The sequence below is a fragment of the Sorex araneus genome, chromosome 1 (genome assembly GCF_027595985.1).
Source record: "Sorex araneus isolate mSorAra2 chromosome 1, mSorAra2.pri, whole genome shotgun sequence".
Taxonomy (NCBI): domain Eukaryota; kingdom Metazoa; phylum Chordata; class Mammalia; order Eulipotyphla; family Soricidae; genus Sorex; species Sorex araneus.
The window spans coordinates 189,097,572-189,112,889 of record NC_073302.1 but is presented as its reverse complement, the minus strand read 5'-3'; the positions used below and the strand labels follow the sequence as shown (position 1 = coordinate 189,112,889).

Here is a 15,318-nt window from a genome sequence, read left to right as displayed (position 1 = left end):
TGTGACTGAATAATCAGTATGATTATGTTGTAATTTACTTTCTCATATTAAAAAGTACCTTAACACACAAAAATGAAACACACTTAAAAAAATAAATCCAGCAAACCTTACCACCACACACATACACAAACCAACAAAAATTACATGTGGGAATAATACATCAAATTCTAATTGAAAACAGCATAATGACTACCTTCTGCTAAAATAGTACTGGTAAGAATAAAAATTTCAAGTTTAACATAAAATGGTGACTTAAAATTCTCACAAATTGGGGTAGGAGAGAAAATGGAGAAGGTGGGGCGTTAGCCCTGCATGTGGCCAACCCAAGTTCAGCCCTTCGCATCCCGTATGGTTGCTCACACCACCAAGAGTGGTTCCTGAGCACAGAGCGAGGACAAAACCCTGAGCAAGGCGGGGTGTGCCTGATCACCAAAAAAGCCATTTTAAAAAAGCTCATAAATCAAAACTGGCAATGATTTTCTTTCTTTCTTTTTTTTTTTTTGGTTTTTGGGTCACACCCAGCGATGGGCAGGGGTTACTCCTGGCTCTGCACTCAGGAATTACCCCTGGCAGTGCTCAGGGGACCATATGGGATACCGGGAATTGAACCCGGGTTGGCCGCCTGCAAGGCAAACGCCCTACCCGCTGTGCTATCACTCCCGCCCAATTTTCTTTTTTTTTAACAAACCAAATGATTAGTAATGACTAAAAATTTACGATGTTCAAAGCAGTCGTACCTCTGATCCTTCAGCATTAAAGTGATCCAGCGCTTGTTTCCTCAGCTCCCCTTTAATCGATCCATCTAATCTCTGAAATGAAACACAGCAGAGGGTAGAATGAAACAGTTAAAAAGTCAATTACAATATTATGAAATCGTTCATGAATAAATGACTATGATGTTATATACAATTCTTACCAGTAGTAAAAGGCCCTAGAAATCTGTCCTACTAAGTTCTAGCACTGCTTCCCTTAAATGCCTAAGAACACGGGCTGCAATCTACTCCAAAGACCGCATCTAAGGAATACACTCCACGTGACAATGAGCACACAGCCGCACACTCAAAGCAGGTTCTGAGTCTTGGGGCCGCAGCTGGTCCTGCACTCAGGGCCACTCCAGGAGGCGCTGGAGGACAATCTGGAGTACAGGGACTCTGGCCCTGGGCGGTCCATGTGGGTCAGCCACAGGACAGGCGAGCACCTCGCCAATGCACTACCCGTAGGCCCCCACCAGGTTTCCAGCTCTCGCTAAACTGACCTCTCGGTGCATCCACAGGTCACAGCCCAGTATAAGATAGAGTAGATAGAGTGATCAAGCCCAGTACGGCTACCGAGCAACAGTACCCCAGTCACCTGAGGATGTAAAAATGAAAAATGCTGAGTCCCATCCAAGGTGTGCCGAATCACTCAACTGACTGGGTGGTGGTGGTGGTGGTGGTGGCTGGGAGAGGGAAAAGAAATTCCGCAGAGGCTGGAGAGAGAGTGCAGGATTGGGGTGCTGTGTGCTTTGTGCTTGTGTGTGTGTGTGTGTGTGTGTGTGTGTGTGTGTGTGTGTGTATGCGCGCACGCGCGCGTGTGTGTTGGTGTTTGCTGTGCCTGGCCTTGCATGTGGCCAGGTCCAGTTCAACCCCCAGCAGGAGTGAGTCCTGACGGCAGAGTCAGGACCCCAGTGAGTCCACCAATAATAAATTAAACTAGTTTGAGAATCACTGATTTGGGATACCACGGATTCTGTGAAAATGCACAGAACTGAGAATCCAGAGGACTGCTGAATGCCACAGACATGTCAGTTTCCTCTTCAGGAAATGGAAATCATGGCACTTCCTTCACCGAACAGAGGGCTCATCACGGCACTGAGTACTCGATGTGAGGCATACAACAAGTGCACCCACTACAACAATGCCCAACAGCAAAACCAAACAAACACAAAAACGAAGCACTTCTCTTTCACGAAGAATAACAATTAGAAAAACTTTTTAAAAGAATGGCACTGCCAATTACTGTGGGAGACGAAACCCAGAAATATTTAAAATGATTCTCTCGGGAGAGATGTAGGACACGGGGGCTGGGGAGACAACCAGGGTTCACAAGCACTTCTGCACTGGTCTTTGAGTTTTTTTGCAAATGAACATAAAGCTGGGGCACGATGCGGAGCAGAACGGGAGACAAAGGGTGACAGTAAAAAGTATGACTTTATTTTTTTCCCCAAGAAAAGGAAACACTCTATTATCATCGAGCAGGGCCTGGAGCAAGTGCAGTCCGGGCAGCATGCCTGTCCCCTCCCACACCTGAAGGGCCCAGAGCAGGCCAGGGGGGACGCCTCGACAGGAAGAGGCCAGAGCAACACCAGGTGTGGTGCTAAAACCAAAACCACGCAGCAGTGCTTCCTAATTGTTTTCCCCAAATGGCCAGATGATTTTGCTGCCTGCCGTCACAGCACTTACCAGAGTAATAATGCTATGTTTTCATGAGTGATTAATAGCTATGAGTACCACCAGGTTACCAGGTGATCAGCTCCAATACAGGAGAGAAACAAGAGCTGCGCAGTAGGATTCTACTCCAACAGACTATTTTGAGCGCATTTACGTTCCAGGTACTAGTCATAACATTGCTTTAAGAGTTAAATAGAATTGGAGGTAAAATACTGAGATTAGCACCTGATTCCAACATTAAAATACTCATCGGTACTAAATTTAACCATCATGAATGAATTCTAAAAGTATTGAACAGGTGAACCACAAGAACCATCTTGGTCTTGTATCTGCCATAGTGTCAGTTCTGTCCAGCAAACCATGCATTAGAATATTCTGAGCACTTAGACTCTCAGAACCCACAATCCCTGGACATTCACAAAGACTGCTCTCCCTTTGCCCCTTCAAACGAAAGTCTCCAGACAATGGCAGTCTGTCCCTTTAGCTTCACACATAGAAAAGAAATAAAGAATTTTAAAAAAGCAACAAAATGAGTGAATTACTCCTGCTAAAGTGTCATTAAAAAGACCATCGAACAAAAATTTAAAACATATTTCCTTTGAAAACTGCCAACCTGATCAAAAAATGGGATGATGAAATGAACAGAAACTTTCCCAAAGAAGAAATCCAAATGGCTGAGAGGCACATGAGAAAATGCTCGACATCAGTAATCATCAGGGAGATGCAGATCATAACAACAATGAGATATCATATCACACCACAGAGACTGGCCCACATCCCAAAAAAACAAAAGCAACCAGTGTTGGCATGGATGTGGGGAGAAAGGGACTCTCCTTCACTGCTGATGGGAATACTGACTGGTTCGGCCCTTTTAGAAAACAATGTGGACGATTCTCAAAAAATTAGAAATTGAGCTCCCATTTGACCCAGCAATACCACTCCTGGGAAGATATTCTGGAGAAGCAAAAAGGTATAGTAGAAATGACTTATGCATTTGTATGTTTATTGCAGCATTGTTTACAATAGCCACAATCTGGAAAAAACCAGAGTGCCCAAAAACAGATGACTGGTTAAAGAAACTTTGGTACATCTACACAATGGAATACTATGCAGCTGTTAGAAAAGACGAGGTTATGAAATTTGTATATATGTGGATCAACATGGAAAGCATCATGTTGAGTGAAATGAGTCAGCAAGAAAGAGACAGACACAGAAAGATCGCACTCATATATGGATTATAAAGTAGCAGAATGGGACACTAACACCCAAGAGTAGTAGAGATAAGAACCAGGAGGTCTGCCCACAGCTTGGAAACTGGCCTCACATGCTGGGGGAAAAGGCAGCAGAGACAGAGAAGGGAACACCTAGTAGAGAATGTTGGGAGGACTCACTTGGGTTGAAAGCTGCGTACCAAAAGTAGATTATAGACCGAATATGATGGCCACTCAATACCTCTCTTGCAAACTACAACATACAATAGGAGAGAGAACAAGAGGGAATGCCCTGCCGCAGAGGCAGGGTGGGGTGGTAGGGGTTGGGATGGGGGTGGTAGGTGGGATACTGGGATCATTGGTGGAGGAGAATGGGCACTGGTGGAGGAATGTAAACTAAATACAAACATGAAAGTTCATAAGTTTGTAACTGTACCCCACGGTGATTCACTAATAAAAATTAAAATTAAAAAATAAATTCCTTAAAAGTATAAATTTACATTTAAAATGTTTATGTACAGAAGAATTCCTAAGGTAAGTTTTATAGAACATGCTTAGGGATTAAACAAATTGAAATCAACAAAAGAGGTACGATAAAATGCTTACCTGAAAGGGGAACTGGCGATATTTCAAATATTCTGCAAGAATATCTAACATCCGCACCATTTGAGAAAAAATAAGAACTCTATTGCCTCGTTCTCTTAGGCGAATTAACAGCTTGTCAAGAAGAATCAATTTTCCACTACTACGGATTAAGTGCTTAAGGAAATAAAAAATTACAACTTTTATAATATGTTAAAGAACAAATAAAATGCAACAAATGCCCCACTTAACACTTCAGTATCTTTAATTATTATAAGAGTTAACATTGTCAAAAAATGGCAATTTCAGTTTTCAAATTTTTTCTGATATCTGATGAGTTAAAATCTTCCTTGCCCTTCAGTAAGTTATGCTGTATATATAAAAAAAAAAAATCTTAGTTGAAAAATATATGGGAAGCAGCAACAATTAATGGTTCTAAAAGCAAGGCATATTCTAACTTACACATAACTGGGCTCTAATCCCAGCATTTCGAAGCAGTACCCAGTGAGCTGGGTAACTATGCCGTTGGCTCCAATCAAACTCGTCTCCAGAAAAGACCGTAAAGCAAGATGTCCTAAGACTGCCACCTGCCCTAGCACAGACTCAATACAACCATCAATCACTACCAGGACTCACCCCGCCCCCGCCCCAATTACGAATGCAATAAAAGAGCTGAGGAGAGAGCTCACCGTGCTGGAGGCACACTAGAGAGGGCAAGTTTGACCCCTGACACAGTGTAGTTCTGTCACCGGGAGGAAGTAAGGGTGAGTACTGAGCTAGAAATAACCCTGGGTACCAGTAGGTGTTGATCCCAAAAGTAAAATAGCTCATGAGTAGAGATTCATCTCTTAAAAAAAAAAAAAATCAAAATAATTTGATAAACTCTAGTTGAAAAACCTTTTTAAGGGCAGAGGATGTAGCTCAGTGCAAGTTATCTATGGTTTGAAGTCCACTATTTGATCCCAGCAAAACAAAATTAAATTATGAAGACTTTTACTATTAAAGCCCTTTGTTTTTAATATGAGACTAACACCTAAGGACAGTAGAGAATAAGGGCTACCACAGTTTGGAAGAGAGTAAGGGCCACCTGCTGGGAGGAAAGGCAGTTGGGATGGAAAGTAACCTTGAACTAAATGATGATTGGAGGGTCGGGATGGGAAATGTGTGCTGAAAGTAGACCAAGGACCAAACATGATGGCCTGTTAGTATCTATATTGCAAATCATAATGCCCAAAATTGGAGAGAAAGGATAAAGAGGGCTGTAGGAGTAGGATGGGATGGGGGTGGCGGGAAAGATGGTGGTGAGGAATGTGCAGTGCTGGAGGGATGGGTGCTAGAGCATTGTATGACTGAAATGTGATCATGCATGTTTTTAACTGTATCTCACAGTGATCCAGTAAAACTTACTTTAAAAAAATAAGCCCTTTGTTTTAATGTCCTTAGGCAAAGGGAATTTCTAAGTAACAACACATTGTACCATTTTCATTTAAATGTGAAACATTTCTAGAATTCTGCTTTATCACAAAATAGTATTTCAAGATTCTTACTTGTAAGGCCTCCTGTTTGTTATAGAATTCATTATTATCTGGTGGTTTGATGAGGTAGCAATGGTTACAGCATTTCTTTAGCTCCATCATGATGTTCAGAAAGCCTGAGGTGCTGCCCTTGGAGCCTTTGCTGAGGGCTTTGTAATTCCTGGTCAGTATCCATCTGTTAAAAAAAATCACGAAAAAGATGTTTGTTTAGTACCATAATTACCAGTCAGGATGGAGTCTAAAACTATAAAGAAATAAGAAAAAAAAAAAAAACGAAGCAAAAAGTGGACCTACGAAGTTGATGGCTTGACAAACACCAGACCCAGCCCTGTTCACAGAGCAGTGAGAAGGGACGGCCATCCTCTGGCCATCAGCAGAGCCGGTCCGAGTCTACACGCTAACCCGCCCACCTCGACTCCCTCTGAAAGTCTGCAGCACTCTGTAGCTCAACTTCCTGCAGGTTTCCCATCAGACAGCTCGAGGCCTGGTTAGGCATCACTCTGAGAAGAAGCCTACCAGAACTGGAGAGTGCAGCACGTTTGGTCAGGGTTCGACTAGGGTTCGATCCAGGCATCCTATATGGTGCCCTGTGGCCACCAGGAGTAATTCCTAAGAGCAGAGCCAGGAGTAATCCCTGGCTACCTGCTCTGGCTCCAAGATTAAAAAACAAACAAAAAACCCCAAAACCCAACCCCCCCAAAATAATTAACAATCCTACAATATAGGTGTAACTAAGAAAACATATGGGTGCTTACTCTATTACCCTGAACTATTCACAGCATGTACTCGCGCCATGACCTACTTTGTCTTTTACCATTTTGAATTTTATTTCTTCATTATGAGGTCAGGCTGGAGCGACAGCACAGCGGTTGGGCGTTAGCCTTTCACGTGGCCAACCCAAGTTAGATTCTTCCGCCCCTCTCGGAGGGCCCGGCAAGCTACGGAGAGTATCGCACCCACACAGCAGAGCCTGGCAAGCTATCCATGCGTATTGGATATGCCAAAAACAGTAACAATAAGTCTCTCAATGAGAGACATTACTGGTGCCCACTCGAACAAATCGATGAGCGACGGGATGACAGTGACAGTGATTATGAGGTCAGTCTTCGAAGGGACTCAGTGAGACAAAAACATCTTATTTCCAAAAAAGTAAGACTGGAGGAAATGGGGCCAGTTAAGAGTCTGAATAAACCGGAAATGGGCTGAAAGCTAAGCTGAGAGGTGGACTTGCCATCGTCTCTTTGAGAGGTGTGCAGAAAGGGTGGTGTGGCCACACCCAGAGGTGCTCAGGGGTCACTCCTGTCCAGGCACAGGGAATACTATGTGCCAGGCAGGTGGGATCGAGCCAGCAAGTGCCATCCCCTGTGCTCTATGTCCAGCCCCATTCACCTTTTGTTTGAAATTTCTCTACCAAGACCCTATAATTTAAGCAGTAAATGTGTTTTTGTTCGCACTGAGGACTGACTTTTTGTCCTTACACAGGACTCATGAAAATCTACCACTAGGGTAGGTCCTGGGCCCTACCTGTATTTCTTTGAATGTAGAGCACTTACAAATTTTACCATAAAATACTTGAGAATTGAAGTGCATTTTGAATTCTGCTACAGCAGTTCATTTTGTGCAATTAAATGCTTGAACAGATAGTAGGGCAGACAGTCCTTTTGGTTTCTTGACAAGTTACTAGATACATTGATATAACTTGTACAAAGCATAACTGATGCTCTTCAAAAAGCAGACACATCCAATATCTTATTTAAGTTTATTTTCTTCTATTTCTATTATCATAATTAGATAATGCCTTGTTATCACAGAATACTACAAAAATCCTTATAATAGTAGTAATGTGCTTAAAGAGGATTTCATCTTCGTAGCCATTCGTAATCTTAGACATGCAATTAAATCTTTTGCTTCACAGTGCCATGAGTTCTAAAATTTAAGAATTTTATTGCACAAGGATGATCATAAGAGGGAGACAAGCTGACAAAAGGAAAAGGACAAGGAACAAACTTCAAAGCATGGACAGGCAGCTCTGTTTGCAGCTTACTTGTAATATTGTTTCTGTAAAGCACTCATTTCCATTCTTAAAATCTGCTCCACCTTGGCTGGTAGAGATTTTTCCACATCTTTCTTAACTCTGCGTAACAGAAAAGGCTCAAGCTCCTTGTGAAGGCTTGCATAGCCATATTCTCTGCCTTTGCCATGTTCTTCCTCAAAATCTTCCCAGGAAGAAAACCTTAAAAAAAAAAATTTAAAAAATGATACAATCACTACTGAAGTCAAACTATACGTAAGATTTAACCAAGTAGTCACATACAAGACATAAATTGCTAGGAAAAGACTAGCTAAAATGAGTCACTTCTAAAAATCAGTTCTAAGAAACGTGGATGACAGTGAAATATGAATTATTTGTAAAAATTATGGTCCTTCTGTGTTAACTAAACAAAGCATTTTTAAGTCTGGGAGTAATTATCAAAAAATATCAACTTAAAGTCCTGAATGAACTAAACTTATGTATGTCAGTACCTTGGAAATGCTATCCCTATCTAGTTTCCCTTATTCAGAAATCTGGATTTTTGTTGTGATTCATTATACATACTTACAATCTGTAAGAAGTGTTTTTATAAAGTGAATTTATCTACCTTGGGACTTTCCCCTCTCTTAATATAAGTTTCCAGGCAATAAATCACTGTACTAAACTCACCCCCTCTTGGTGAGCCGGCAAGTATCCCACCCACAGAGCAGAGCCTGACAAGCTACCTGTAGCATATTCGATATGCAAAAAAACAGTCACAACAAGTCTCACAATGGAGACGTTACTGGTGCCCGCTCGAGCAAATCGATGAGCAAGGGGATGACAGTGATACTAAACTCACTTCCCTGCTAAACAGCCCAGGCACTAAGCCCAGCAGAGTAAAGCTGCATATCTTACTTTTCTGGCATGATAAAATGCAGCAAAGACCAGAGCTCTTTCAGGGAGTTCTGTAGAGGCGTTCCAGTGATGAGGAGACGGTGATTGGACCTGAAGTCTATTAAGGTTTTATACAGAAGAGAGTCATCATTCTTTAACCGGTGTGCTTCATCAACACCTATAAATGCCCAGTTGAGACCACCAAGGAATGCCTTAATAAAACAGAGCATAGTTAATACTGAGGACAAACATGAAATTTATTGAATGGGAAAAATTAAAATTAAAAAGAAGCTTGTATACTTTTAACATTAAATGGAATCCTCAACGTAACTCAACATGCAAGGAAAAAAAAATCTGTCAGTAATTAGCCATAACTAACAGCAAAATATCAAGGAAGTTTTCACTAGCTTAGGAACAAGTGCCCTTCAAAAATTTTTACACTATATTTCTGTTCTAAAGCCAATCCTTTCTTTATTAATATCAATTGGAGAAAATATAATACAAATTTAGACTCTCATACCCTAAATGTTGATACAATTCCTTGAATAATATTTATAATCTATAGATCTAAAACATGAATTTTTACTCTGCAGATTAGAGCAGACACTGGTCTTATTAGACGAGATCACTAATGTATTTGAGACTTTTGCTTCAGTACAGTTAGCATTATAAGGTAGATGATTTACTAGACCACTAGCTATTAAAAATATATATATAAGACAATAGTTAGCTATAAAACATCTAGCACAGTATGACAACTACTGGAACTATTGGTAGCTATCTTCCTTTTCTATTAAAAACCTTATAGATCAGCAGACACCATTGTTAGCTGGTTTCACATAAATCAGAAGCTAGCATTTTTTCCTACAAAGTGCCAGATGTAAACACTTTAGGCTTTGCAAATAAACATTCACTGGCTTCTTTCACATGCACTTTGTATTTACAATCATTTAGAAATGCAAAAGCTACTTAGCTCAATGGTCATTTAAAAATAAACTAGATTTGACCCACAGGCTGCAGTTTCCTGACTCTCCAATTTTCTTCTGCCATCCACAATTTATGGTTGAAAAAAAAAAAACTAAACTAAAATACATTGAACAGAAAAACATAAGTAATACACACCTTATCCTTCAACAAAATTTCGTAAGTTGTTAACAATATATTGAATTTTAACCTTTTGGTCTGGGGATGCATCCACTCATGTGTTCTTATCTATCAAGAAATTTTAAAGACAATTCAAAATAAAAATTAAGAAAAGTAATTTTTATTTGGATATTTAAAATAAAATCCAAACTGCATGTTTTGTAAAAATTGTTTTAATCATACACAGTGCAAGATACTATGATGATGTTATAAATTAAAGCAGATAGGATTGTAATAAACAATCTTCACTAAAGAATATTCTTTAACGAAAGTAATTTTTTTAATAGCAATTTTTAATAAAATGGCATCTGGGGTTTGCTTCATAACTGGGAGGATAATATGCAGAGACAAAAATTAAATAAAACTGACAATTTATGTTGGGACACTGGAGAGAAACTGAGAACTGTAGGGCACTTGTCTTGCAAGCAGCTAACCCTGGTTTGATCCCCACCAGCACCACATGTAACCCACCAAGTACCCCTGGGACACTCCTGAGCGGAGCCAAGAAGAGACCCTGCACTGCCTCATGTGGTGCAAAACACAACCCGACCCCCACCACCACCACCAACTGCAAAGGAACAGCCTGGTGGCTTAGATGCCTGTGTTCCGCAGGAGAAAGCATGCCCCCGGGAGTTCTGTCTGCAATTCTCAGTGCCACAGGGACAACTTCTACTGGGGATGGGGTTCCAAACTTGCACCTCGTGGTGACCTTATGTGGGTCCAGGGACTGAATCAGGGTTGGTGGCAGGAAAAACCTTAACCCCTACACACTCTCATCAGTTCTGGAAGTACATTTTCAGTTCCAGAGTCAAGTGAATAAGTGCTAGCAAGTCCACAACCCCTCAAAAAAAAATCTAGCACCATAGTCTGGAAGTTTGACCCCTGATAGGAGAGTTAAAGGCAGACAAACATCCATGAGCACCCACGCCAAGTCTGAGGACCCCAGAATAAGACACCAAACCCTAGAAGTGCTCCAGAGGTAGAAAATGCTCAAGTGCCCCCATCCAGGCACATGTGCACCCCCTGATCATATTAAAAACAACAATAATAAAGGGAAAGAGGAAGAAAAATACAAAGTGATTTAAAAAGCTGTGATACTGAAAATAGTATATGGAGGTTTATTCTACTATTCACGCATGGTTGAAATTTTCCCCAAGGACAGATTATGTATCTAATACAGAATTTTTTTTATTGCAGTGTTAAAATGTATGAGCACTTATTCTGTGGTAAGATCTGTAGTAGAAACAAACAAAAAGACTATAAAAACAAAATACTTCTGCACAAATATAATTAGATTTCTGAGTCTGTGGCAGAAAGACTCACCATATTTCTGCTGTTAATGTCGCCTAAGTAAACAACAGCATTCATCTGAGAGGCCCAGGTTTGAATTTCCCTCTGCCAGGAAGTGAGAGTGGAGAGCGGAACTACTAACAGAAAAGGTCCATATAACTGATGCTCATGAAACAAATAGTTCAGAAATGAGATCGTCTGGATAGTTTTTCCAAGGCCCATTTCATCAGCAAGTATGCAACTATTTCCCCTACAATGTTAAAAACAAAAACATTAGTTCAAAATGATAAATATACCTGGTCACTACAGATTTACAATGTCCAAACTATGAAAACAACAGTATAACAAATAAAGATGCAGCACATAGATGTGTAGTTCTCTCTCTCTCTCTCTCTCTCTCTCTCTCTCTCTCTCTCTCTCTCTCTCTCTCTCTCATAAATGGAATACTACTAAGTCAGTTAAAAAAAGAAAAATAAAGAATGAAGGGCCAGAGAAAACTCAACAGCTCAAGTGCATGCTCTGCGTCGAGGAGGCCCAGGCTGGACCCCAGGTTCAATTTCTGGCATGGTCAGGAGCAACCCACAAGTAAGGCACTGGGAGTAGCACTGGGCACTGCCAGATGTTGGCCAGAAAGGAATGAAACTGTATCAATTTTGACAACATGGGTGCACACCATCATGGCATTATGTCAGCAAGTGAAATATGTCAGACAGAAAGACAGACAAATACTGCAGTAAGCTAGTATTCCAGATGCAGAGACCAGACTGGTGGCTACTGAATAGAGGGAGTGGTATAAAGGGGTGAAGAAGGAGAGCAAAAATGAGCAAAGGGGGTGAGGAAGTACAAGTTTCCAATGTGAAGCAATAAAGTGCAGATACATAGTGCACAGCATGTATGTTTTCAGGCAGTGTGCAATACTACAAATTAGAAAAACTGCAAAAAATAGGCAATAAGACAAGATCATTCTGCAGTGTACAAAATGTCAAATCACTGTGGTACACCTAAAACTGACAGAATGTTGCATGTTAGTAATATTTAAACTCACAATATTCAAATTACAAATAATCTTTTTTAAATATAACCCAGGACAAGTTTATGTGAACCCAAGTAAAGTTGATCTGACAGGAATCATACTCAGTGTTACTTTATTATGTACAAAGGATGAATGCCACTGTCCTTGTAGCAGGACGGCGTGAGGAGGAAGTCTGGAGGCAGGGGTGCCAGAGCACCTGGAAGCCCTGGGTCTGAGCACTGAGCCACACCTCAGGAGTAGCCTGGGGGCCCAGGGAGCACTGCGCAGGAACATCCTCCTCAATCAGTAAGGAGGAGCTGACCGTCTTATCAGGAAGAGGCTTACAAACTGACAGTGTCTTGAATCACTTAACTGAGAACACAGCTCATGGAGTCATGGAAGACTGCAGATTAAGTAAAATGTCAAAAGGAAAATAAAACAGCAGGAAATGCCATGACAATGGTCAGGGTTTTTTTAAAAAGCCCTAGAGTTACTTAGGTTGCTAAAAATTATGAGACAGGGAAAAGAGTTGGGGCATAAACCAAATTTTAAAAAAACAGTACAGTGAAACAGTTCAGGATGAACGAGGGATGGGGGTTTATATAAAATTTATCTTTTAAGCTCAATAATCTTAAGTAATGCAAATATGGTAAACTCAAACTTCACTGGATGTTTTCTTATATGCAGTAAGAAAAAAGTGTGTGTATATAGAGAAGTTCCTAGACACATACACACAAACTCAGAGACCTGCACGGTAACAGCAAAGCCTCATCTCCTTCATGCTGATGAGTATCTTTCCCAAGTGCTTTATTTGTAAGTTTTCCCTCTCAGGTAATTCAAAATATACTTACTTGCACCAAGAGTGAGCAAGCCAATTTAAACCATTTAGCTGATAATCTCTTAATTCTAAACCTTCATGCCCTCCAATGTAAGATGGCTGCTTCTTCAGGGCTACAAATCTTGGCCTTTGTTTTAATACCTTAAAGTAAAAGGTCAATATGAACAATTATTAAATGTAAAAGTTACATTAAAAGGTAACAATCTCAACGTTTACCATAAACTTAAAATCTTCATTTTAATTAATCAAACCCAGAAAGAAATGTCCTGATTAAAAAATGAGGACTCAAATAAAATATGAGGACTCAACACACATGTGTCTCATTCACTGTCCAGAAAAAAAGTCGTATTAAATTTATCCACTTAGGGGCCAGAGAGCTAAATGTAGAGAGTAAGGCACTTGCCCTACATGTGCTGACCCCAGCGAGATCCCAGCACTACACAGATCCCTGAGGACCATGTCCTCAGAAATGGCTCCTAGCACAGAGGAGGAGACCCTGAGCACCAAGCGTGGCCCACCGCCATGAAAGGGGAAATGTGGATCCAACCGTAAGAAATTTCATTCATCTAACCATTGAGCTAGCCCTGGCTTCAAAATAAACCATAAAATGCTTCCCATCTGATTTCTGATTTCCAAATTACCATTATGACTTTAATTCAACCTTGCAGTGAGAAATTCTGTTAGCACATAGGCTCCCAGATCATCACGACCATGAATAAAAAGACATCTTACTAGAAAGGGGACCTGCATGCTCCTCTCACCCCATCTGTACACTCCTCCGGAGCTGTGCTGCTTTGCCCTTCCCTACCTTCACTGCAAATGCACACTACTACTACCTGAACCACTTTCCATGAAATGTTCCTTATTTGCCAACACCAGCCTACTCCCTACAACTTTTACAAAATTACCTTTCTGATTCTTTCACTTACTAAGGCTAAAGAATGGTCCTGTACCTAAGACCACACAGCAATTATAGAAATGTAATTTCCTGTTAAATCTACGGCCAAGCAGTTCCCTCCTGCAGCTACTGGAAACCAGGATCCAGAATTTTACTTCAGTCCGTATGTCACATTTATAATGCGAAAATAAAAAATGCTTAACAATACTCACTTTGCAGTCTTTAAAAGGAGTGGTTTTTGATTGATTCCTGCTAAAATACTCATCAATGCACGGCTGGAACTTTTTGGAGATGAGAGCTCCGTCCTCCCAGCTGCACTCGGAATACGGAAGACCCTGCCATTTGCAGTAATAATCAGGATAACCAGCGGCAGATTTCTGATTGGAATGAGCTGTGCAACAAACCGGGTCATCAAAATTTTGCACTTAGTCTTACCTGAGGCATAATTCTTAATTATAAGTCATATAAGTAGAAAGTTGTCATTTGGCTTACAGTACTCTTTCCCTTACTTTAATAAGTGAAAGCATGCTACTGTACTTATATGCAAGCAATATAACTAAGACGTTTTTCAGATCATTTAAAATAATTTGAAGATTTAAAGTCTAACAAGAATCATTGCTGACCGATTATCCGCTCCACTATTTGATACTGCTTATGCAGATCATCCGTGAGTTCCTGCTGGCAATTATAATACTCCACATCTTCTGGAGAAGCATTTTTCAACCTGAAAGGAAAATTAGAAGTTAAGCTAGAATCACTACTGCTAAACAATTATTCACTCCAATATTTGAAACTGCTTGTCAGATTATCTGAAAATTCTTTGCAATTATAATTTTTCTGATCTTCTAGGGAAGCATTTTTAGTCTGAAGAATTATTAATCCAGGAACAGGCTTCAAAATTGCCAAATAGAACCCATCCTTCCCAAACACAAACTGTGCACAAAATTCGCAATTTTGCCCCTTTCATCATGTGAGTCGACTGGTAATAAAGAACTGAAGTGGAAAGGAAGCATCTCGGGGTGTGGAGCAATGGTACAGCCAACAGGGTGCCTGCCTGCACATGGTCGACGAGGTTCAATCTCTGGCCCCTAAGTGGTCCCCTGAGCATGCCAGGAGTAACTCCTAAGCACAGAGTCAAGAATAAGCCCTGAACACTGCCTGGTATCGCCCAACCCTCCAAGAAATGAAGCATCACTGATTTTCTAGGTGTCTGTGGCTTGAGCCAGAGACGCAGCTTAGCAGCATGCTTTGCAGGTCTGAGGCCCTGGGTTTGATCCCTGGCACGTACGTAAATTTATCTTATGGATACAATTCTATGTGCCCAATAAGAATAGATTTAGATATGACTACTTCTAAGTTCTCCTTTGAGTTGATATACAACAAAATCTACTTTAGCTTATTATTTTATTATTGTCTATGTATTTCTCACCAACAAAAACCTTAGCAGTAATCTTAAAACTTTTTATTTTTTA

The 15,318-nt window shown here is 40.6% G+C and overlaps 1 protein-coding gene across 3 annotated transcripts in view; it reads right to left on the bottom strand.

The window, feature by feature from the left end:
* The window catches only part of CHD1 (chromodomain helicase DNA binding protein 1), an 85,507-nt gene that overhangs the window by 34,909 nt on the left and 35,280 nt on the right, over positions 1–15,318 (bottom strand). For all 3 annotated transcript variants that reach the window (XM_055140809.1, XM_055140789.1, XM_055140800.1), the window contains exons 9-18: positions 14,470–14,570; positions 14,059–14,237; positions 12,962–13,089; positions 11,132–11,348; positions 9,788–9,877; positions 8,687–8,877; positions 7,802–7,990; positions 5,770–5,932; positions 4,247–4,399; positions 738–809 (exon numbers count right to left, since the gene is read on the bottom strand). In XM_055140809.1, the coding sequence (XP_054996784.1) occupies positions 738–809; positions 4,247–4,399; positions 5,770–5,932; positions 7,802–7,990; positions 8,687–8,877; positions 9,788–9,877; positions 11,132–11,348; positions 12,962–13,089; positions 14,059–14,237; positions 14,470–14,570 (1,483 nt within the window). The remainder of the gene's footprint in view (positions 1–737; positions 810–4,246; positions 4,400–5,769; positions 5,933–7,801; positions 7,991–8,686; positions 8,878–9,787; positions 9,878–11,131; positions 11,349–12,961; positions 13,090–14,058; positions 14,238–14,469; positions 14,571–15,318) is intronic.